Source organism: Cololabis saira, chromosome 19 (genome assembly GCF_033807715.1).
Source record: "Cololabis saira isolate AMF1-May2022 chromosome 19, fColSai1.1, whole genome shotgun sequence".
Taxonomy (NCBI): Eukaryota; Metazoa; Chordata; class Actinopteri; order Beloniformes; family Belonidae; genus Cololabis; species Cololabis saira.
Genome location: NC_084605.1, coordinates 16,654,331 through 16,677,231, shown reverse-complemented (window position 1 = coordinate 16,677,231; position 22,901 = coordinate 16,654,331). Strand labels below are relative to the sequence as shown.

Sequence of the window (22,901 nt, the reverse complement as noted above, 5' to 3'; positions counted from 1 at the left end):
TTACAAAATATGTTAATTGCAGATTCTAAATTGCCCAAAGAGAGTGAGTGTTAACATGTGTGGCCTTCCTGTGAACTGGGACCCGTCCATGGTTACCACTCCTTTTCTCTTGAAGACATTTGGGGTCTGTATGACCCTGAGCATGAATAAGCAGATATAGAACATGGATACATGAACTTGTTGCACGTAGCCTGCTACAGAAAGTCCTTCTATATGTAATATGCATAAGGTGTAATAATTCAAACTCCAATGACATGTTATCAAAGGGATGTGGTGAAGTGATGCTGAATACGTCTACTCCACAGCACAGACACGAAGCCCTGAGTTAGCAGGTCAGAGCCTGATCCTTCACGATCAGCTTCATTTTAACCCAGACAGCAGCAGTGAAGCTGTATGCTTTGCTGGAAAGGTTTCATGCAGCAGTAGAGAAAACCCATCGAGCTGTGACAAAGAGCAACGCCTGCCGTGTGACTACGAGGAGCGATGCTGTAGAAAGAGATCCTCTCAATGCAATTATCAGAAAAATCAGCAGGAAAATGGAGGAAATCTTCTCATGGAAAAACAGGTCATGATGCAATTTGTGTTGGGTTTTCCATTCGGAATTTCACATATTTAAGAGAAAAGATGTAGCATTGTCTAGCAATCATCTGATGTAGGTCAGCTTCAGACGCAGCTCTGAACATGGTTCAGACTTGTTTTGGCAGCTGTGGATCAGTGGGTACGTCATCCTCTGATTAGGAAGTCAGCAACTTGATCGTCAGCCCCATCAAGTGTCAGACTGAACCCGAGTTTCCCGCCAATGCTCATCAGTGGACACTGAGGGGTTCACCACCATCAAAGCCCTACTGTCTCTTAAGTACATATGATACAATAGAAGCTGTGTGAGTGTCTGATGCAATGAGGAACACATTAAAGTGCTTTGTAAAACCTAGACAAGGTTGAAATGGTGCTTTGTAAGTGCAGACCATCTACTTTTATAATTAAAGATGGACACTGGCACAGATGAGTGAAGAAATAGCAATCAAGATGCAAGGAAGGTTTTCACAGCTTAATTCATGTGGGGTGTACCTGACTTCTAACTCTTTAGGTTATCATCACTGAGCAACCTGTCCATGTGATCTATGCTTTTACAACCTTCCACCTTAAATTCCCTTTACCATACCTGCTCCCTCTGCACATGCTCAGTAGTGTTCTCTCTGCTGGTGGAGAAGGAGCAACACCGCTACTGTAGTTGTTTCCAGTGTAATAGTAGTTGCATGTATGACAGATAATTTAAACATACAGAAAATGGGAGCCATGCAGCTCAACCGGCCGAACAGAAACAGGTGACACGGGAGCTACTGTATATGTACACGACGAGCCTTTAAGCACAGAACTTTAATTAATGTGATCACGTGTTTAGAAAGTAAATTGCAGCAGTGAAGTTTGCGCTTGAGCCACATAACACTGTAAAAGCACCAAAATTATTAGGGAGATTTAAGCCTGGGACAGTAAAATGAGGAAAAAAGAGGCTTCAGACTTTATAATAAAATAAAATGGAAGATGTAACAGCTCGCTCTGTGGCGTGATAGTGATTCTTTTTCCGATATAGTTTCTTTCATGATGAGCTCCTATTTATTCATGGGTGCTATAAATAACGGCATGTGTAACGGTGATTCAGGATGGCTGTTGTAGTGATGCTGTTTGTCTCTTCCAGAGGAAGTGGAGGTTGCCAGTCTTCCTCCCGTACCACTCACGGTGTCTTTGTGCGAGCTGATGGGCTTTTTGACTTGAACTTACAGAACTGATTTCTTTTTTCAATCATGATTTCAGAGCAGCCAAATAAAACAGGTTTCTTTTCTCGTGCTTCACAGAAGGTCTCAAATTCACATCCAGTAGAACTTCCCTCTTTCTTTGCTGTTGCTTTCGTGATTAGATCTGTCTTGTTAAATGTTTTGTTGAAACTCTAATGTTATTTTTACATGTAAATTACTCCCCACATTGTAGAGGAGTATTGACAATTATTTGTTGGTAAAAATGAGAACAGAAATCAAAGGTATTGACACCTGCACACATTCACGATCATGATCATTGATTGGAAGAGGACCAAGCATTTGCCTGACTTTACTGTATAAATCCAGTGACTGACTGTGAATATGTCTAGTGTTGTGAGATGAAGCACATTTACTGTACTTTCAAAACTACAGTTATTGAAGAAAATCTGCAGTTTCCGTGAAGTTTGTTCCAGATCTGTTGAGCATAGAAGCTGAATGCTGCTTCTCCATGTTTGGTTCTGGTTCTGGGGACACAGAGAAAACCTGAACCAGAAGACCTGAGAGATCTCTGATGTATTTTGGTCTTAAACCTTTCAGTGATTTATAAACTAACAGAAGTAATTTAAAGTCAATTCTCTGAGGTTCAGGGAGCCGGTGTAAAGATCTCAGAACCGGAGTGATGTGGTCCACTTTCTTAGCTCTGGTGAGAACTCGGGCAGTAGTGTTCTGGATCAGCTGTAGCTGTCTGATTGACTCTTTAGGCGGACACTGTGAGGACACCGTTGCAGTGTCAAGTCCACTGAAGATAAACTCACGGATGAGTTCTTCAAGGTCCTGCTGAGACATTAGTCCTCTGATCCTGGAGATGTTCTTCAGGTGATAGAAGGCCCACTTTGTTTTAATGTGTCTCTGAAGGTTCGGCTCTGATTCCATGACTACACCCAGATTTTCGGACGTCATCAGTTGTTTTTGTTCAACTGCAGAAAAATGATGTCTCATCCAGTCATTAATTTGTTCCATGCATCTACTCAACGCTTGTAAGGGGTCATTGTCACCTGGTGACATTGTAATGTAAAATTGTGTCATCTGCATAGTTATGGTAACTTATCTTGTTGTTATTATTTGAGCTAGAGGAAGCATGTAAATGTTTTAAAGGTGGGGGGGGGGGGCTTGGATGAGACCTTGGGGAACTCCACATGTAATTTTTGAGCCCTTCTTTGAACTATGATCAACTACATACATACAATAAATAAACTTACAATGAAAGTTTCTAAAAACTGCAAGATTGTTACTGCGATACCTTTATTTTTACCCACTGACCCCTCCTGGCTTGTGTTCAGCAGGCTGATTCAAAAGTTGGAAGCTTGTTGTCTCATTTTTTGTCATTTCCATATGAAATTTTTGTCTTTCATACAACGCTTCTCTGTGAATCAGTAGTTGTGCGTATACATATATGTGTATATATATATGTATATATATATGTGTGTATATATACGTATATGTAATATACGTACTCGGCAAAAATAAAAAAAAATAGATTAATAGATTAATTGGATTCATCAATGTGATACTATATCTTTGCTTGCTTTTCCTCGGGTACTCCGGCTCTCTTCCCACGGTCCAAAAACATGTATGTGAGATTATTTACTGATTCTAAAGTGTGTGTGGATATTTGTCAATATGTGGCCCTGTACTGGATTTGCCAAGGTGTCCTGCTGGCTTTTGCCTAAAGAGAGCTGGGATAGGGATCTCCATGACTATCAAATAGAAGTAAGTAGGTATAGGAGACGGAGGGATGGATGGATGGAAAATGCAATACAAAAGAAAACAACATAGAAAAAAACTTAAAAAAATAAAAACACAGAAAGAGCAAGAAGAAAAAAAAATATGTATATACAAAATCAAGATATCTTAAGAATCAAGACAAGAACAGAAACCAAGTCAACTATATCCTCCCCACATATACCTAATATATACCTCATATATATATACATATATACACACACATACATACCTATACACATACATATACCCATCATATAATACTCTATCATATTCAACATTCCAAGTCAAATTCTATATTATATTCACACAGACATATATACCGTATATATATATATATATATATATATATATATATATATATATATATATATATATATATATATATATATATATATATATATATATATACATACACATCCACACATACATACCTACATATGTATACACACATACATACATACACACATACTCATATATATCTATTCTATAATAATAGAACATATATAATATATATATAATATAACACTACTATGCAATAATACCATTATATCTCATGTACTAAAACAATCATATTACATACACAACTATTCCATACCGAAACCATTACTTGGACAGATATTTTTTAAGTAGTATTCTGAATTGATTATTGTTAGCAAGTTTTACATGATTGGGTAAAGAATTCCATTCTTTCATTCCTCTATACAGGACTGTACGTTTGATGGCATTAGATCTAACCTTAGGTATTGTAAAATTTCCAACAGTTGCATGTCTAGTGTTGTGACAGTGATTTTCTGCACTAAAAGAGAGGTTATCAAACAAATCATATGGCTTTTTTAAAACAGATATGTTTCTTATCACAATCAACAGTGAGTATATGAGTCTGTCTTTGACCAATAACCATTTGAGTTTCTTGTGCATAGAGATGATATTTGTCCTATTGTCGCACTTGAGAATAGTGGATGGATGGATGGATGGATGGATGGATGGATGGATATATATTAGCCCGATACTGTATTGTCGGATTCTGATCAGTCACTGCATCTCTACCACAGCTAACACAATTACTTTGTAGTTCGGTGTCGTTAGCAAAAGTGTTTTTTACGACGTATTCATGTCAACTTTAGGATTGCCCCGCAACAATTCAGAGATTGAAATTTGAGTTTATCTTTATTAGTGTAAATTTGTTAACAATTGGGCACCTACCACAGTCCAAAAACATCCATGCTACGTAAATTGATGATTCTAAATTTCCCGTAAGTGTGAGTGTGAGTGTGTCTGGTTGTCTGTGTATCTATGTGGCCCCGTGATAGACTGGCGACCCGTCCAAGGTGTACTCCTGCCTCTCGCCTGAAATGAGCTGGGATAGGTTCCAGCAGACCCCCGTGACCCTGCAAAGGATAAAGCGGGTATAGAAAATGGATGGATGGATGTTAACAACTCAAATCAACGTTATATGAGAAAACATCTCATGGTAACGTCTCAACACAACAACAACAGGACAGAATCAAGTTTGAAGTGAGAGTGAGTGAGAAGCATTTAGCTCTCCTTTAGCTCTCCTTGATAACACCCATGGGCGTACCTCCATCATTAAACCTCTCAAGCACTTTTATTTTCACGTTTTAAAACTTCCATTTCAGTTTTGTAACATTTGTTAAAAGAGCTTCTGCTCCTCACCAGTGGCTCCTCTACTGTTTCTCTGTGCGAGTGGGAATCCCGGGTGTGACGCTGCAGAGGCTTTGATTCACTATACTGTTGTGCCCTTGAAGTGCCAGAAAATAATTATTAAAAAACGCTGCAGTGAAAACTCAAATGATGGATTTTCAATTACAGAGCCAGAACGTGGCCATCTGTCTCCTTCTCCTCTCATTTGTACCTCTTTTTGGGGCTCATGTGGCCAAACATCCTCTTTAGTTCTGTTAAACCCAGTCATCCATCCATCCATCCAAGATACTCCATTCGTCAACTTGGCAGCATCCACAGTTACTCAGAAAGGGATGCGTTTCATTCATCACGTCATATTTACAGTCTAAAGACTTTTTTGAGTAGGTCCAGTTTTTGCTTTTCATAGATCAGCAGAAAACTGTAAAAGATACATGCTAGTATGCTAATAGGAAGCCCATGTGTCACGACGGCAGTTACATCGACTTTAATAAACAGAAAATAATACATCTATTCCCCTCAGGGACACGTTTGGTGGAAACATTACCAATTTTTTGCATCCTGCTGGTTATAGAGAACATGACAGTTCAGAGCTGATCTGAAAAAATGTGCAACCATCTGGACGTTATTGTACCTTGTTTGGAGGGATGAGACGGTGTCACCGAGCATTCGGTGAAATTCTATTGTCTGGGTGCAAAAATTCATCAAGGCAGCTGCCAGCAGTTTCTATTGCTTATGTTAACCTATATTTATGAGACTGCACGTGAAAAAAGAGCACATAGTCAGAGCTCAGGGGGCCTGGGCACTAGGCCGGGCAGATCGGCGAGACAGTTCAGGGGGCCTTTCTTGGGACTGAGCAGACGGGGAAGACGGGCGTTCTCGGGACGGGGCGGACCGGGTCCGGGGGGCGCCTTCGGGGCAGGCAGAGTCCGAGGAGCCGGCTTGGGAGCAGACAGGATTCGCGGGGCCGGCTAGTCCGTTCTGTTTGGAAATGGTGGTTGGTCGGACCCAGATGTAGGAGAGCAGGAGGCAGGAGTTCCCAAAAAACAGTGATTTATTTAACTAAACAAAAGCGCTGCTTAGCAGGATGGCAAAAACCCAGAACAAGAATCAAAAACTACAAACTCTGACATGGAAACACGGAGGGAGGTAACAGTACGGACCAGCAGGGCGCAAGGGAAAGACAAGACCAGATATACACAAGGGTTAATGAGACACAGGTGCAGATGATCAGGACCGATGGGAAAGTCAAACAAGAACTCAAAAACAAAGACACGGGCTTCAAAATAAAACAGGAATTACCATAACAGCATGTTCATTATTCCCTAGCTCAGCAGATGTTCACTGCAGTTCAGTGTTATCAGAGGGGACCTGGGTCGAGCAGAAAAACTGATTGTCACTCAATACAGCTCAAACCTGAGGATGATCCCAGATGATGAAGTCAAAATACTAAAACATAATCTCTGTATCCACTGAGAGGCACTGTCAGGACAAATGTCACCTCAGGAGACTTCAACAATATAGTTCAACTCCAAATTAGTCCAATTAATGAAATGCAATAATTATTGTTTCACGAAGGAAACCAACTGACTGCATAAAAAAAAAAACCTTTCCTAGACACCAGGGATGCACCGATACCGATACCGGTATCGGGTATTGGTCCGATACCGGGCATAACTACTCGTACTCGTACTCATAAAATTGGCACCGATACCACTTTACGGCAGCGCGTAGTTTACAGCAGTTGACTGCAAGGCAAGCAGCGAGGAGTTATGTCAGCAGTGTGGAAGTATTTCCAGGTAAATGAAAGCAATAAAAACAAGGCAGAATGCAAATTATGTGCAGCAAAACTCTCGAGAGGAGGGACAATATCTACCGCTTACAACACAAGCAATGTCCCTGACTTGCCGAGTTGAGTCCCCTGGGCGGACTGCGCGGACTCCGCGCGTTTACCTCTTACTTCTCTTCCCGTCTCTTCCCTGGCTCTGGTGTGGAGGCCAAGTGCACCAGTGCGGCGGGGGGGACGAACCGGAACTCCGTTACCCGAGTCCACCGGCAGCCGCGCCCCATGCAAGCAGGGGCTCGACGGAGACGGCACTCCCGTCCGTTCGCCTCGCACCTCCGCCGCCGGGGTTGAGAGTGCTGTTTAGGGGGGGTGGTTTCGGCGAGTGTGCGGAGGTCCCCGGGCGGGCCCGCACGTCGCAACCGGCCGTCCCGACGGTCTGCACTTGAGGGCATGAAGGCCGCCGGGGAAGCGGTCCTGTGAAAGCCCCAGCCGCGGAGAGGAATGTTGTACAGACGATATGTGGAAAAATAAAAAAAAAATTCAAAGCAACTTTTTGTGTAATGGTGTAAGTACTCGGTATCGGTATCGGTGAGTACTGAAATGCAAGTACTCGTACACTACTCGTTTTGGAAAAAAGTGGTATCGGTGCATCCCTACTAGACACAATCCCCTGCCCTGAGCAAGCACCAGGCGACTGTGGGAAGAAAAAACTTCACTTTAACGGGATAAAACCTCTGGCGGGACCAGACTCAGGAATGACGGCCGTCAGCCGCAACCAGGAGGTCGAAAGGACAGGAAAGAGGACGGGACGGCGACAACGTTTCCTGTGTTCCTGTTTCTGGAGGCTTGTTATGCTCTTCATTCACAGAAAAATCGATTTTAGTTCAAACGTTTATTTCCTCTGTTAAACAGCTGCTGTCACTGAGAGCTGAAGTGAAGAGAAAAAGCGAGCACGCCAGCATGGGAACAAACCCCAGCTGAAGAGGTGGAATAGGGAATAAATTAAACATTCCCTTTATTCTCCTTCGTCTAGCTGTTTCACTTCAGATGGATCAATAATCACCCTGTTGAGTCAAAGATCAGAATCTGACATCTGTGCAAAGGTTCATCCATCCATCCATCCATTATCCATACCCTCTATATCCTTTTCAGGGTCACGGGGGTCTGCTGGAGCCTATCCCAGCTAATTTTTCAGGTGAGAGGCAGGAGTACAACCTGGACAGGTCACCAGTCCATCACAGGGCCACATATATACAAACAACCAGTCACACTCACACCTACGGGCAATTTAGAATCATCAATTAACCTACTACGCATGTTTTTGAACTGGGGGACCCCCGCCTGACCAGGGAGTCGAACCGGGAACCTTCTTGCTGTGAGGCAACAGTGCTGCTAACCACCAAGCCATGTACTGCCCTACAAAGGTTCATGTGATTATTTATTTTTTCCAGATGTGTGTGCGCTCATAAACCTATAGTCTGTACATCCTGTTCAGTCCAAACTGTTGACAGACGTAGCAAGAAAGGAGACAGGGGGTTGAGAAAGATAAAGAGTGAAAGGACCAGATAGTCAGGTCTCATTCTTGGAGCAGTTATTCCCCTCCCTACGTCCCTCCCACCGTCACCTTTCCCCTCCCTCTCTTGCTGTGCGTTCCTCTGTTTCCGACTGGTCTCTGTCATTGGACTCCTGCCTGGAAGCAGGTGCTTGAGCACCTGTTAGCAGGGGCGATGTGGAGGAGAAAGCTGCAGATCAGCAGGACTAGATCCTCACGCAGGAACAGCACGGCTCCGTAAGTCGCCTCGGCCGCAGCAGCGTACCCTGACTGCCTGTTTCAGTTGGGCTGAACTTTAATTATATCTGTTCCTGGCAGGATGCAGTCACAGTGAATGTGTCCTCAGCGATGTTCAAGAGTCAGCCGGGTTATTGAGTTGTTTGGTGTTCAGCAGGATTGGGCTGCTCAGATTTACTTTGGCTTCTGTCTGAAAAAGTTAGATTTTGTATAAACTGTGTTTTGGAGCATGTATGGAGGTTGGACTTTTGGCCCAGATTAAAAAAATATTTGTGATTTGGAAACACTTTCTGGTCATGAAGATGTAATAAAGTGTCATTGGTTGTCTCTGGAGGTGTGGTTTCCACACAGATGAAAACTTTCATCACGATAATCCTAACATTTTTACGCTGGAGCTCCAGAGAAAATGTTCTTATTCATTTATTTTTTAAGAAAGGCGACTAATGGATGTTGAACCTAAACGTTTTGTTTGACCTGCAAGATGGCGTTTATGTTTCAGGACCTAGTCTTTCATAGTCACATGTTTGCTGTACAGTAGACGTATCTTTGATAGCATGATTAAATTGGTAAGAATGCAGCCAGAATTCCCAGTGAGGTATATTTTAAACTCCCAGGGGTTGTTGCAAAGATCGTTGCATAAAGGTATGGCAGTTGCATAGATCTGGTTGGTTACAATCAGCATATACATGTATGTATATGTATATATATATATATATATATATATATATATATATATATATATATATATATATATATATATATGTATATATGTATGAACTTTCAGTGAGTTTTCTTGCTTCAGTCCACCTGCCTGAGAGAAAAAAAATATATACTCAAGGCATTTTTCTGCTGAGTGCGGTTGGCAGAAATATAGAAAATGCAGTTTTAGAAAAGTAATAAAATGATCTTTAAAGGCCACCAACATACCAGGGAGCTCTTTTCTCCAGTTTGGTTCTCTGTTATTAAGTAAAAGTGTGCAGCGTTGCTGAAGGCATGACTGCAGCCTATCAGCTCACTCTTTGTACAGTCGGGTCCAGAAATGACTGGGAGCACATTGTGTTTTAACAAATGAATAAAAATGGCATGCAGGACCTGGGGGTCCAGGGATACTGCAGAAATACTAGACGTGTGCGATATTTACCAGCTCTGACGTTCCTTGCTAATATTATTTTCCATTAGTGTGTCAGTACGCACGTTTTATCACAAACAAAAAGCAGACACGGGGACATCTGATTGTGCAAATGACAAAAATTGCAGTTCTTAGTATTTTGCTAGGTGCATAAACTGTATCTACATATTGTCAAAAACACTATTTTATTACCCCCCAAACAAGAAGAAAGAATTGTCTCCAGGCAGCTTTGTTTAGACATGTAGACAAACAGGCGGCAAAATAAAGAAGAGGCAGGAGTTAATGAGATAGGTGGACTGGACGGAGAAGACAGGACGAGGCTTCACATACAAACACTGGAGGCAGTCCTGACCGTGGTGAGGGAAGAACTGAGGGGCTACGGTGCCAACTTGGTCCCACAACAGGGTGTCGACTATCCCTCCAGACCCCGACACGAAGGCCTTGTATTCACACATTCAGAGCAAAAAGCTCTTTCAATGTCAAACTGCAAAAAATCTCCTTTACTTTCTCTTCAGTGTCCTTTCAGGGGCTCCACAGGGGAATAATAACCACATAACCAATGTTTGCTAGGTGTTACGGTTCTCCCTCTGCAGCCATACCCTTACAGCTCTGTTCACAGCGGTCGGTTTAGAGCAATGATCATCAACTGGCGGCCCGCGGGCCGAATCTGGCCCGCCGAACCGTCCAATCCAGCCCGCGACTGGATTTTTGTCTCACGGGCCTCTGACAGCTCAGGATATGAATCCTTGAAATTTGTATGTTTAGTGTTGTGGTGACGGCGCAGATTATATTCTTTTGCAACAGCAACAGTTTCGTTGCAAATGAGGCAAACAGGTGACGCATTTGGGAAGGTTGGCATGATAAATGCGTACTTTTCAGTCCAGTCATCGTTAAAGGATCTGTTTTCCATATCAACATTTGAAAAATATAAATAATAAACATCAAATAATAATGTTATGCCAAAATTAGATTTTTATTAAATTTTTATTTGAGGGTCCGGCCCCCAAGGTGACTGTCTGTCTGTCGGTAAAATTCTGGCCCTCTGACAAATGTAGTTGGTGAGCCCGGGTTTAGAGGGTGGAGGTACTCAACTCCACTCAACCCCCTGCGCTGCAGCGCAGGCCTCTTTTGAGCTCTGTCGTATGGCTTTGAACCACCCACCTGAAAATTACAGCAAATGTAGTGTGCAGTGATGCAGCTGGATGGAGGTACAGATGGACGTAAAGATGGAGGCGCTACAGAACAGATCTGATGTGGGTCTGTGATGTCACAGCTCCCTGCTGATGTCAACGCCTCGCTAGGTTGCAAATATTCGGTCCTTGGCCGTCCCAAACAACGTGACAGCGTTATATTGGAGACTTGAATTTTAATAATCTTATGCACAAAAAAAAATACAAATCAAACAAATAACTTCTCAACTACAGAACACCCTAAAACTGTTAGATTCAGCCTCAAAGCTAAACGTCATGTTTACAACTTGATCCAATTAAATATACTGTACCTCAGCCAGAGCCAGCAAAATATCAGAACAGTAAATAGCTGTGATAATCATGGCAACAACAGTCATATTTATTTCATTAGAAGCAATTACACGGTCTGATTAGGATGTTTGTGCGTGCCAAGTTCCCACGGAAATAAGTTGGGTGTGCTTCCCCTCCTCATGCCAACCACCTCTCTTTTTCTTCTGTTTCTTGCAGGGCTGAGAAGACAGAAGTATTGAGTGATGACCTGCTGCAGGTACTAATGAGTCCTCAACAAATGTCTGTGATTGTGTGCACGTATTTGCTTTGTCTTCATCCACTTGATGTGTGCTGCCTCTCACGGTAAAAATCATTAGTGGTGCATGATATTCAGTATATTCACATCAGCTCCTTCAACTGCCTCCAGGCAATTTTAATGAGCACTGAAATTGAACTTCTTTGTGTAACAAAAGGCTGGAAGTCCCCACTGATTGATCGGGGGTGCAGCATTGTAATAGATCATATTAATGATGCCCTCGGTGGCAGAAACGGTCGATTCCAATGAGTGGATTCATCATAAAATGAGAGGCATTGAAGCATTTGTGATGTTCGTACCGGCTGAAATCAGTGTTGTTAAACTGTACGTACGTTTACAGAAACAAACACCTGCAGGGTTTTTAAGTAAAACTATACTCTTATCTTATATTCTGTGTTTGCTCTTTGTCCTGTCTCGGAGTGTCAGTAGCTGAAGCTCATTAGCTGCTAGAAACGGTCATGAGGCCAGAAATATGCAGTGCATATCCATGTGCAGGTGGGGCTCCTGCTTCGTTGTGGACTGAGTTTTCCGATGTATATGTGTGTGTGTCAGGTGGAGAAACGTCTGGAGCTGGTCAAGCAGGTTTCCCACAGCACACACAAGAAGCTGACGGCCTGTCTGCAGGGCCAGCAGGGCGTGGATGTGGACAAGAAGTCAGTCAGGTCGCCCTCGGTGAGACCAACAAACACTACGCAGTACACAGTAATTCCTGCTATACGTGTGTGACGCACGCGCCGCCATCAGACAGCTACATCTTTGACAGGCTGGTGTTGAGTTGAAGAACCTACTCAAGGCCACTCTTTAGTTCAGCTTCGTTTCCCATTTACACTTACAGATGTGGACATTTGTTGGTATGAAAACACCCAAGCCCACTTCCACACCCAGACCCACGCCAACACCCATGCCCACACCGTGGGCTGGTCACAGCAATGACTGTAACAACAAATGTAATCATGGAAAACAGTATACAGTAATCCCTGTTTTTTTGTGGGGGTGTGGGGGAGAACCCGTGATAGGTGAAATCCGCAAAGTAGCAACCTTTTTTTTTTTTTTACAATTATTATACAAGGCTTCAAATTGCGGAGATCAGCACCGACCCACCGCGGCACGAGTAATTGGATTTGAACGGGGGAAAAAAAAATACAACAGTAGGACAAATTGTGACTGGCGCGTATTTCACTGCTCTTCTGACTGCCGCTGCATCCTGACTCGCTCTGTAGCGTCTTTTTCTTCTAAAGCCCGCGGTGCAGGTGTGTTTTTTCCAGAGAAGAACATAGTTATAGGCAGTTGTTGTCGCTCTTTTTTCTTCTGGACCAAAAGATTCTTATAAACCGACATGCCACCATCGATTATATTTAAAAGGAACCCTGGTTATTAAGACTTGTAGTCCCTAATTAGCCACAATTATACTTATACTAAAATATGTTGTTAGAAACACATAAAATAATCTAATTGCTTTAAAAATCTACAATGTTTATCACATATTTTGACCTGCGGGAGGCGCCATGTTCTACCTGCGCAATGCATTCTGGGGGCGATGACGTAGAACGGTGGCTCTGGGAAGCTAAGCCGCGTTAGTTTAACTGGGACAGGTATCTAAAACATAGATGAGCAGCTCTCTCCCGGCCGTGGAGGCTGACGAGGGAGCCCATAAGACGTCTCGGTTCAGGCAAACTGGATCAAAGTTCTCGTGTGCTGTGATGCACGGGAGAACTGCAAAAATTATCAAAGTCGTGCGCATCTTACCAGTGCATCGTAGACGCCGTAGCCGTGGCTCTAGAGCCTGCAGCGCACCACCATCCGCTCTCCACTCTCGCCGGGATGGAGACGCCGGTGGGCAGGATGCACGTTTGGGTGGGCATAGCCCACCCCTGCCGCCCCCTAAAACCGGCCTCGCTGGGTCCACCGTTTGATGACAGACCAGAGGCTGAGGGGACTGGCCCGGGACTTTGACGAAACGGGAGGCGCAGACTTCGCTTCAAATAGGCAAGAACATCTTTATTTAATTTAATGACGCCAGATCTGGCTGGGGTTTTTATTGTAGCATCGGCTAGTTGAAACGTGTGGTCGGTTAGTCTATCTGAGTTTTATGGTGTTTTTATAGTTCATGCTTTATGGTGCTGTATTTTTATTTATTTTTTTTTACTTTTTTGTAGGTGCGCCGTCACCTTAATGTTTTTAGCTTCATTTTCATCTGTGTTTCTGTTGCGCCGCCACCTGTTTAGCTGTGTTTTCATCTGTTTCTGGGTGCGCCGTCACCTTTAATGTTTAGTTGTGTTTTCATCTGTGTTTCTGATGCGCTGACACCTTAATGTTTATGTTTGCATCTGTGTTTGTGGTGCGCATAATGATGTCACCATATCTGTAGTGCGCCGTGCGCACGTTATCCAATTTGTCACTGCAAAGTTTTGTTTGAGGAAAAAAGATCTTTGAAATACTTATTGAACACTGAATAGCCAACCAACCTATCCTCTCCCTAATGGATAGTGGAATATTCAGGCCGAGTGAGAGCCTGAAATTAGCCGTATAGAGCAGTGAACGGACTGTTTCTGTGTCTATTAGGAAACTGAATCCTGGTGGCGCCACTGTCCTCATGATTTATAAAGCATAGGACAGCGGTGGATGCTAATAATCTCCAAAATTATTGATATTGGAATACATTTTATCACACAATAGCTTAAAGTGAACAGCTGCTGACAAAAACACGAGCTCTTGACAGCAAACGCTCTCCTCCTCTGTTTGCATTGAGACGCAGTTGCTGCGCAGACACCATCGATTTTGTCCCACTCTCGCCTCATCCCGTCTTTTTTGGTCTTATTTGGCTCGTTTTGAGATATGTTTTCAGTGTTGTCCTCCTCCTTGACCTTGCGCTCGGGTTCAAATTGAAATGGCTGAACAGATGACATGTTTATCCTCTGGATTATCTCGTTGAACAGTCAAAACAGTGTACGGGGGCCAGCAGGTGCAACCGACTAACGTCACTACCCAGAGTGCATTGCGGTGTAAACAACAATGGTGACCTACGAGTTAAATTATATTTTCAAATTTTATAAAAACGAAGACATCAAAAATGTTTTTTATATCACATTGTTATAATTGATACCAACATTTATCTTTTAAGACCTACATGTCTTAATAGCCAGGGTTCCCTTTAAGAACTGTAATGAACGATTCATCAAAGGGTCCCATTCTTGGGACCATTTGATGAATCACTGAAGTGAATCCAGGCCAGGATGTCAGCAGTCATCCATACAGACAGGTGGAAGCAGCAGTGAGATGATCAGAGGGCGGGACTGCAGGTCAGCATGAAGCTCCCTATGAGATATGAGATACTTATAATAAATAAAAAATGGAAGAGGAGAGAGAAGAAGGGTGAGAGGCACCGCCCAGTGGATCATGTCGGTGCCCCCATGCAGCATAGGCCTATAGCAGCATATCTACCACGAAGCTATGTTTGAGACTAACTATTATAGTCTTGTTCTATAGCTGCAGCTATGACTACTAACTAACACACTAGAGTTAACACTAACTAGAGGTTTACTAACACTAACTAGAGGTTTACTACCACTAACTAGAGGTTTACTATCAGGTCTTGCAAATATTGCAGAGCTAGGCCGTTTTGGGCTTTAAACGCAAGTAATAATTGGATTCTGAATTTTACGGGTAGCCAATGGAGCGAAGCTAACACTGGAGAGACGTGGTCTCTCTTGCTGATTCCTGTCAGCACTCGCGCTGCTGCATTTTGGATCAGCTGGAGCCTATTCAGCAAATTACTTGGACATCCTGCTAATAACACATTACAGTAATCTAGTCTAGAAGATACAACTGTATGAATTAGTTCTTCCGCATCACTCTGCCCGAGGATTTTCATAATCTTTGCGATATTACGGAGATGGAAAAATTCTATTTTACAAACCTGATTAATATATGGTTTAAACGACAAATCTTGATCGAAAACAACACCAAGGTTTCTCACAGTTGCACTGGAAGCCATCGCAACACCATCTAATCCCTTCCTAAGATGCTTTGAACCAAGAATGATAACCTCTGTTTTATCTCAATTTAGAAGTAAAACATTTCCGGACATCCAGTCCTTGATGTCCCTAAGACATGCCTGAAGTTTAACTAACGGTTCTGTTTCATCTGGCTTCATAGACAAATAGAGCTGCGTATCATCAGCATAACAATGAAAGTGTATGCCGTGATTCTGGATTATACTTCCCAACGGCTGCATGTATAAACTGAACAAGATTGGCCCTAGCACTGAACCCTGCGGGACACCATAACAGACCCTCGACTGTTCTGAAGAAACCTCATGTACATGAACAAACTGGAATCTGTCAGATAGATATGATTTAAACCAACGTAGAGCTGTCTCTTTAATCACAACAACATGCTCTAACCTGGGGATCGTTTTGCAGAAAACCCTGAGATACTTAAACTCCTCCACCTGAGGCAGGACTTCTCCACCCACCCGGAGAAGGCACGCCATCCTTTCCCGGTGGAGAACCACGGCCTCGGATTTGGAGGTGCTGATTCTCATCCCTGCTGCGTTGCACTTGGCTGCAAACCGCCCCAGCACATGCTGAAGGTCCCGGTTCGATGAAGCCAACTGGACAACATCATCTGCAAAAAGCAGAGATGACATCCTCTGTTTTTCAAACCGGATCCCCTCCGACCCCTGGCTACGCCTAGAAATCCTGTCCATAAAAATTATGAACAGAACCGGTGACAAAGGGCAGCCCTGCCGAAGTCCAACATGCACTGAGAACAAGTCTGACTTACTGCCGGCAATGCGAACCAAACTCTGGCTCCGATCATATAGAGACCGGACAGCCCTTAACAGAGGGCCCCGGACTCCATACTCACTGAGCGACCCCCACAGAATGGCACGAGGGACACGGTCAAATGCCTTCTCTAGATCCACAAAACATATGTGGTCTCATCTTGTTTTCCTCAGGTGATAAAGGTTCGTTGACGACGATATTTAGTCATAATTTTTGTTGACGAAAGCAACTTTACCTTCAAGGTCAAGGTCCATCAGTGTCAGATCACAGAACCAGCTTCATCTGCTCAACGACGTCTTCATGTTTAAAACATGCTAATTAATTTTTATATATTGATAGCAATGTTGAGTATTGGTTACACAGTGAAAAAAGAAACCTGAACACTGAACATAATCACACTGACAGCAAAGGATAATGTTGCACAACAAATGAACACGGTTACAATAATTACACTGTTAATGTGATTTGTTGTTTTGTTGCTTAAAAAGAGGTTGTAGTTAGTTTTTTTTTGCATTATGTAATTTATTCCAGTTTACTTTTGTCTGTTCAATTGTTTAAAAAACAAGTTAAGGTATGAAGTCTGGGAACCACCAAAGTGAATAATACAGAAGCCAAACATAATGCATAGTTGCAGGTCACAGGTCCTCCGACAGGATAATGACCCGAACACTCTGCATCTGGAGAAGAACCCTTCAGACCTGAGACATCTGGAGACGTTCACGAGGACCAGAACCCCCATCGACAGGTGGACAAGTGTTCATGAGGACCAGAACACCCATCTACAGGTGGACAAGTGTTCACGAGGACCAGAACACCCATCTACAGGTGGACAAGTGTTCATGAGGACCAGAACACCCATCTACAGGTGGACAAGTGTTCACGAGGACCAGAACACCCATCTACAGGTGGACAAGTGTTCATGAGGACCAGAACACCCATCTACAGGTGGACAAGTGTTCATGAGGACTAGAACACCCATCTACAGGTGGACAAGTGTTCACGAGGACCAGAACACCCATCTACAGGTGGACAAGTGTCCATGAGGACTAGAACACCCATCTACAGGTGGACAAGTGTCCAGGAGGACCAGAACACCCATCTACAGGTGGACAAGTGTTCACGAGGACTAGAACACCCATCTACAGGTGGACAAGTGTTCACGAGGACCAGAACCCCCATCGACAGGTGGACAAGTGTTCATGAGGACCAGAACACCCATCTACAGGTGGACAAGTGTTCACGAGGACCAGAACACCCATCTACAGGTGGACAAGTGTTCATGAGGACCAGAACACCCATCTACAGGTGGACAAGTGTTCACGAGGACCAGAACACCCATCTACAGGTGGACAAGTGTTCATGAGGACCAGAACACCCATCTACAGGTGGACAAGTGTTCATGAGGACTAGAACACCCATCTACAGGTGGACAAGTGTTCACGAGGACCAGAACACCCATCTACAGGTGGACAAGTGTCCATGAGGACTAGAACACCCATCTACAGGTGGACAAGTGTCCAGGAGGACCAGAACACCCATCTACAGGTGGACAAGTGTTCACGAGGACTAGAACACCCATCTACAGGTGGACAAGTGTTCACGAGGACTAGAACACCCATCTACAGGTGCAAAAGTCTTCATGAGGACTAGAACACCCATCTACAGGTGCAAAAGTGTTCATGAGGACCAGAACACCCATCTACAGGTGGACAAGTGTTCATGAGGACTAGAACACCCATCTACAGGTGGACAAGTGTTCACGAGGACCAGAACACCCATCTACAGGTGGACAAGTGTTCATGAGGACCAGAACACCCATCTACAGGTGGACAAGTGTTCACGAGGACCAGAACACCCATCTACAGGTGGACAAGTGTCCATGAGGACTAGAACACCCATCTACAGGTGGACAAGTGTCCAGGAGGACCAGAACACCCATCTACAGGTGGACAAGTGTTCACGAGGACTAGAACACCCATCTACAGGTGGACAAGTGTTCACGAGGACTAGAACACCCATCTACAGGTGGACAAGTGTCCATGAGGACTAGAACACCCATCTACAGGTGGACAAGTTTTCACGAGGACCAGAACACCCATCTACAGGTGGACAAGTGTCCATGAGGACTAGAACACCCATCTACAGGTGGACAAGTGTCCAGGAGGACCAGAACACCCATCTACAGGTGGACAAGTGTTCACGAGGACTAGAACACCCATCTACAGGTGGACAAGTGTTCACGAGGACCACAACACCCATCTACAGGTGGACAAGTTTCACTGAGTGTTACATAGATTATTGCACCAAACATTTGCGCGACAAAACATTAAGTTGGGTCCAGTTTACTTAGTTTTTTTTGTTTTTTATGCTTTTCTTGAACCACAATTCAAAAGCAATGTCTGATTTTCATCAGTCAATTTTCGGAAAATTATTATTTACTATTACTATTACTTTACTATTACTTTTGTCATTTCCAATGTTTTCGGTGACCTTTGTGGACTTTTCTTTAATGGAGGAGTACCAGCAAATCCATGCACATGCATAATATATCATCTCCTGTATTCAGGACTACTTTTTATCCAAGTTCTGCTCAGCAGAGGCCGGTTCCTGATTTGGTCCAAATTGATTTCCTCGTTTTCATTGCTGGCGTTTAAGGAGCTTGCAGTGACCTCCTTTCTCTCACCCTGTCTCACTCCTCCTGCGGGAGTCTGCATGGCTCCGCTCACACTTGTGCATTGTCTTTCACAATTGAAACTGAATGTTGGACAATATAGTCCTCAACTAGTTCCTGGGAATAATCTGGTGATGAATCTGAAGCTATATACATATATATATATATATATATATATATATATATATATATATATATATATATATATATATATATATATATATATATATATATATGGAAACTGGAATTTAAAAAAAAAAAAAGAATTTCTCTCGATCTTGATGTTTTATCTTTGTGTCTGTGAAGCGTCTTTAAGATTTTTTAAAAGCGCTCTATAAATAAAATTGATTATTATTATTATTATTATTATATGTGGATAGTGAAGGGGTTTGTATCTCCTGGTGCACGTTAGCTGTTTCATGTCTCTGTGATGGTTGCATGACAAGCAAACAAGCCCAAACTAGATGAGGGGAAACGACTCCAGAGCAGCTGCTGCAGGAAGAGGCTAGGAACCTCGGGGCGATGCAGCGGCCTGTCTCGTGTGTCTGCTCTATGCCAACCAAACTTGTTCCAAGAGTTGCTGGGAGTGTTCCCAGGTCAGTCCTCAGTGTGGGAAGACTGTTTTCAGTTTCTCCGCCTCCAGCTGCTGGAATTATTTACAACACATGTTCAAATCAAGCTGTGTGCCATTTTTGCTGTTTTTGTAATGAATTCATTTAGAATAATTTCTTAAATTTTTTATCCAAGCCATAGAACTGCTTTTCAATATTTCATGGAAAATGCGTCTATGCATGGAGACATGCATCAAATTCGTGATGATAATAATTACAGAATGTTTCAGAAAAGACTAGGACAAATAAAAACAAACAAATCCTGAAACTCTTATATGTACTTTGACTCTATTAACCCACAGTATGGAGCCAAAATGTTTCTTTGGCCAACTTTACCTCATTTGTCAACAATGATCAGTTTCTACATTTTAAGCCAAAATAGTCGGCTCAGGGAGTATGTAATGTTTTCATTAAATACAACTGTGAGCGTCCGGCTCCTTTGGCCGGCATAGCACCAGCACGTCTGGCAATGCGGCGTGGCTTCCCAAATGTCATTTAAAACATTAATGTGCAAAAAAGAGAGTTTAAGTTAACCTTGTTTCATCTCTGGGGTCAGAGCCATGTGGGATGGACCTTCCGACTCTGGGAACATAAAACATTGTGGTCAGACAAGTGCAGGTGCTGTGAGCTGCGGACCAAAGCGTAAAGGGACCACCGGACTTCCAGAGCTGTACCAGTGCCTTTGGCAAAGCAACTTGATGGGAGCATGAATGCAGAAGAGTGCAAGATAAAAGACCACACCTAACAAAACACTGCAAAACCACCTTCTGCACACAATACAATGACATGACTGAGGAGAAGGGCTGGTAGTGAACCGACCCTGAGAGGAAAAATAGGACGAAGCAGCAGCTGAACTCTTCGTCAATGCCAGATTTAACGTTCTGAGGGAAGGATGAATGAAAGCTCTGCTGCTCCACCTTGTTGTGGAGTGTTTTGCAATGAAATTAAAGTGCTGAAAAAATCATTTTGGTTGCAAAGAAATCAAAGTCAAAGTAAAAGTGAGAATCACTGCATTCTTTTCTTTTCACCTGAGATAAAGGACACATTCAGCCAACTGATATTTCTCTTCTGTGCAGAAGAAACTTCCTCTCACAACACTTGCGCAGTGTATGGTGGAGGGGGCAGTCGTGCTTGGAGACGAGTCCCTGCTGGGGTGAGTGCACGCACACAAACAGACTTTCATAACTTACTGCATCACACAGTGCATGTGCAGGATCATCATGATCGTTGCTTGTCAGAGTTGTAGATAGGGTTGCCACCCGCCCCTTGAAATATGGAATTGTTACGTAAGTGAGGATTAAAAGTTGCGTTCCGTATTGAAACAATACGGACATATACTGTATTATGCTCTTATTTATTGATGTCATAATCTACAGGTGAAGGTCGGAAAATTTAATTTGTAGTAAATTCAACTAAAGGTGAAACAAATATATTATTTCCCACTACATTCAAAGTGAGATATCTCAAGCCTTTATATGTTATAATTTTGGTGATTATGGCTCAAAGTTTATGAAAATCCCAAACAAAAAATCTCAAGAAATTAGAATATTTTATGAAATCAATAAACAATTCAATCATCAAAATAATAACAAATAAAGGCTTAAAAATATCTTGCTTTGCATGAAATGAGACTATGTAATATATTAGTTTCACCTTTTAAGTTGAATTATTGAAATAAATTAACTTTTACACTATATTCTAATTTCCCAACCTTCACCTGTAGCTATATTCTACATCTTGGCTGATGTGGACATACGTAGCATAGGAGGCTATTTCAGTTGCTAGTATGGTTGGCTGTCTGTACAGTCATGCACGTTCAATGCTATTAAAGCACTTTAAACTTTAAATCAAAGCATTTTGTTTTTCCCATATAAAATGATATATAATATATATAATATAAAAACACGTTTCTATGCAGTTTAGAAGTTTTGGGGGTGTCCCTTATTTCTATTTCTGAAAGGTGGCAACCCTAGTTGTAGAAAAACGCTAGCGAAGCGGTCGCTAGCGAAGCGGTCGCTAGCGAAGCGGTCGCTAGCGAAGCGGTCGCTAGCGAAGCTGTCGCTAGCGAAGCGGTCGCTAGCGAAGCGGTCGCTGGCAGCAGAGCCAGCACTGACACCCTCTCCCACTGACGCGTGTTGCCTCCCTGACTGTTGCAGGAAGATGCTGAAGCTCTGCGGCGACACGCAGGACAGCCTCGCTCAGGAGCTCGTCTTGTTCGAGCTCACCATCGAGAGGGACGTGATGGAGCCGCTGTACGACCTCGCAGAGGTGCTCACACCACTCTGACATGCTGTTCGATAGATGGACGTCTCCGTCCCAGATTGCATGATGATATCACATCAGTTTATTATTTTACTTCAGTAGAATAAAACAAACGATGCCAGCGGAGCAATGTTTCACATCTGCATAAGTTAAATGCCGCATTTCTTACGTTGTGACATCATACATACATTTCTCTGTAAAAACCAATAATAAACTTTGGATATACATATAAATTAGTTTAAAATGTCATCAAAAGAACTGTACTATGCATATTTGTGCACAGTATTTTGTTGCATACCCATACAAACACGAACAATACATCACCAACAAGTTATCTGATGAATTTAATTTTCAGATCAATAATACAGCGGAATTTACTGAATTTTATTTGCTTATTTTTTACCCATTATCACAGTGTTACGTGAAGTGGGCGGAGTAGCGTGCTATTTTACATTTACTAGTATTATGAATCCACCTGCGCTCAGTTGCAAAAACACTGCCAGTGTTTCTTCACTCCAACATGGAGACAAACAGCCACGAGGAAGAACAGCAGGGCTGAGAACAGCGGCTGAGCCGCCTGCTGGGTCTTATATTAAAGAGACCAGGACACTCATGTGTTACCGCGGGGTCAGAGCCTGTGACAATACCGAGCCTGTGTGTCGTCGTCTTTCTCACCAGCAAGCCAGGTTTGAGGGAAACTGCTCTTTTATTCTCAGGTGGAAATCCCAAATATCCAGAAACAAAGGAAACATTTAGCAAAACTGGTCCTGGACATGGACTCCGCCCGCACGAGGTGAGCACATATGTGTGTGTGTGAGAGAAAGACTTTGTTGTGTGTGTCATTGAAACAGAGAGAGAGAGAGAGAGAGAGAGAGAGAGGGTTGCGAGAAAC

At 43.0% G+C, this 22,901-nt stretch overlaps 1 protein-coding gene across 5 annotated transcripts in view; it reads left to right on the top strand.

The window, feature by feature from the left end:
- The window catches only part of LOC133418830 (rho GTPase-activating protein 44-like), a 119,664-nt gene that overhangs the window by 52,479 nt on the left and 44,284 nt on the right, over positions 1–22,901 (top strand). For all 5 annotated transcript variants that reach the window (XM_061707692.1, XM_061707690.1, XM_061707691.1 and 2 more), the window contains exons 2-6: positions 11,600–11,639; positions 12,231–12,350; positions 20,824–20,900; positions 21,904–22,015; positions 22,726–22,802. In XM_061707692.1, coding sequence (XP_061563676.1) covers positions 11,600–11,639; positions 12,231–12,350; positions 20,824–20,900; positions 21,904–22,015; positions 22,726–22,802 — 426 coding nt within the window. The remainder of the gene's footprint in view (positions 1–11,599; positions 11,640–12,230; positions 12,351–20,823; positions 20,901–21,903; positions 22,016–22,725; positions 22,803–22,901) is intronic.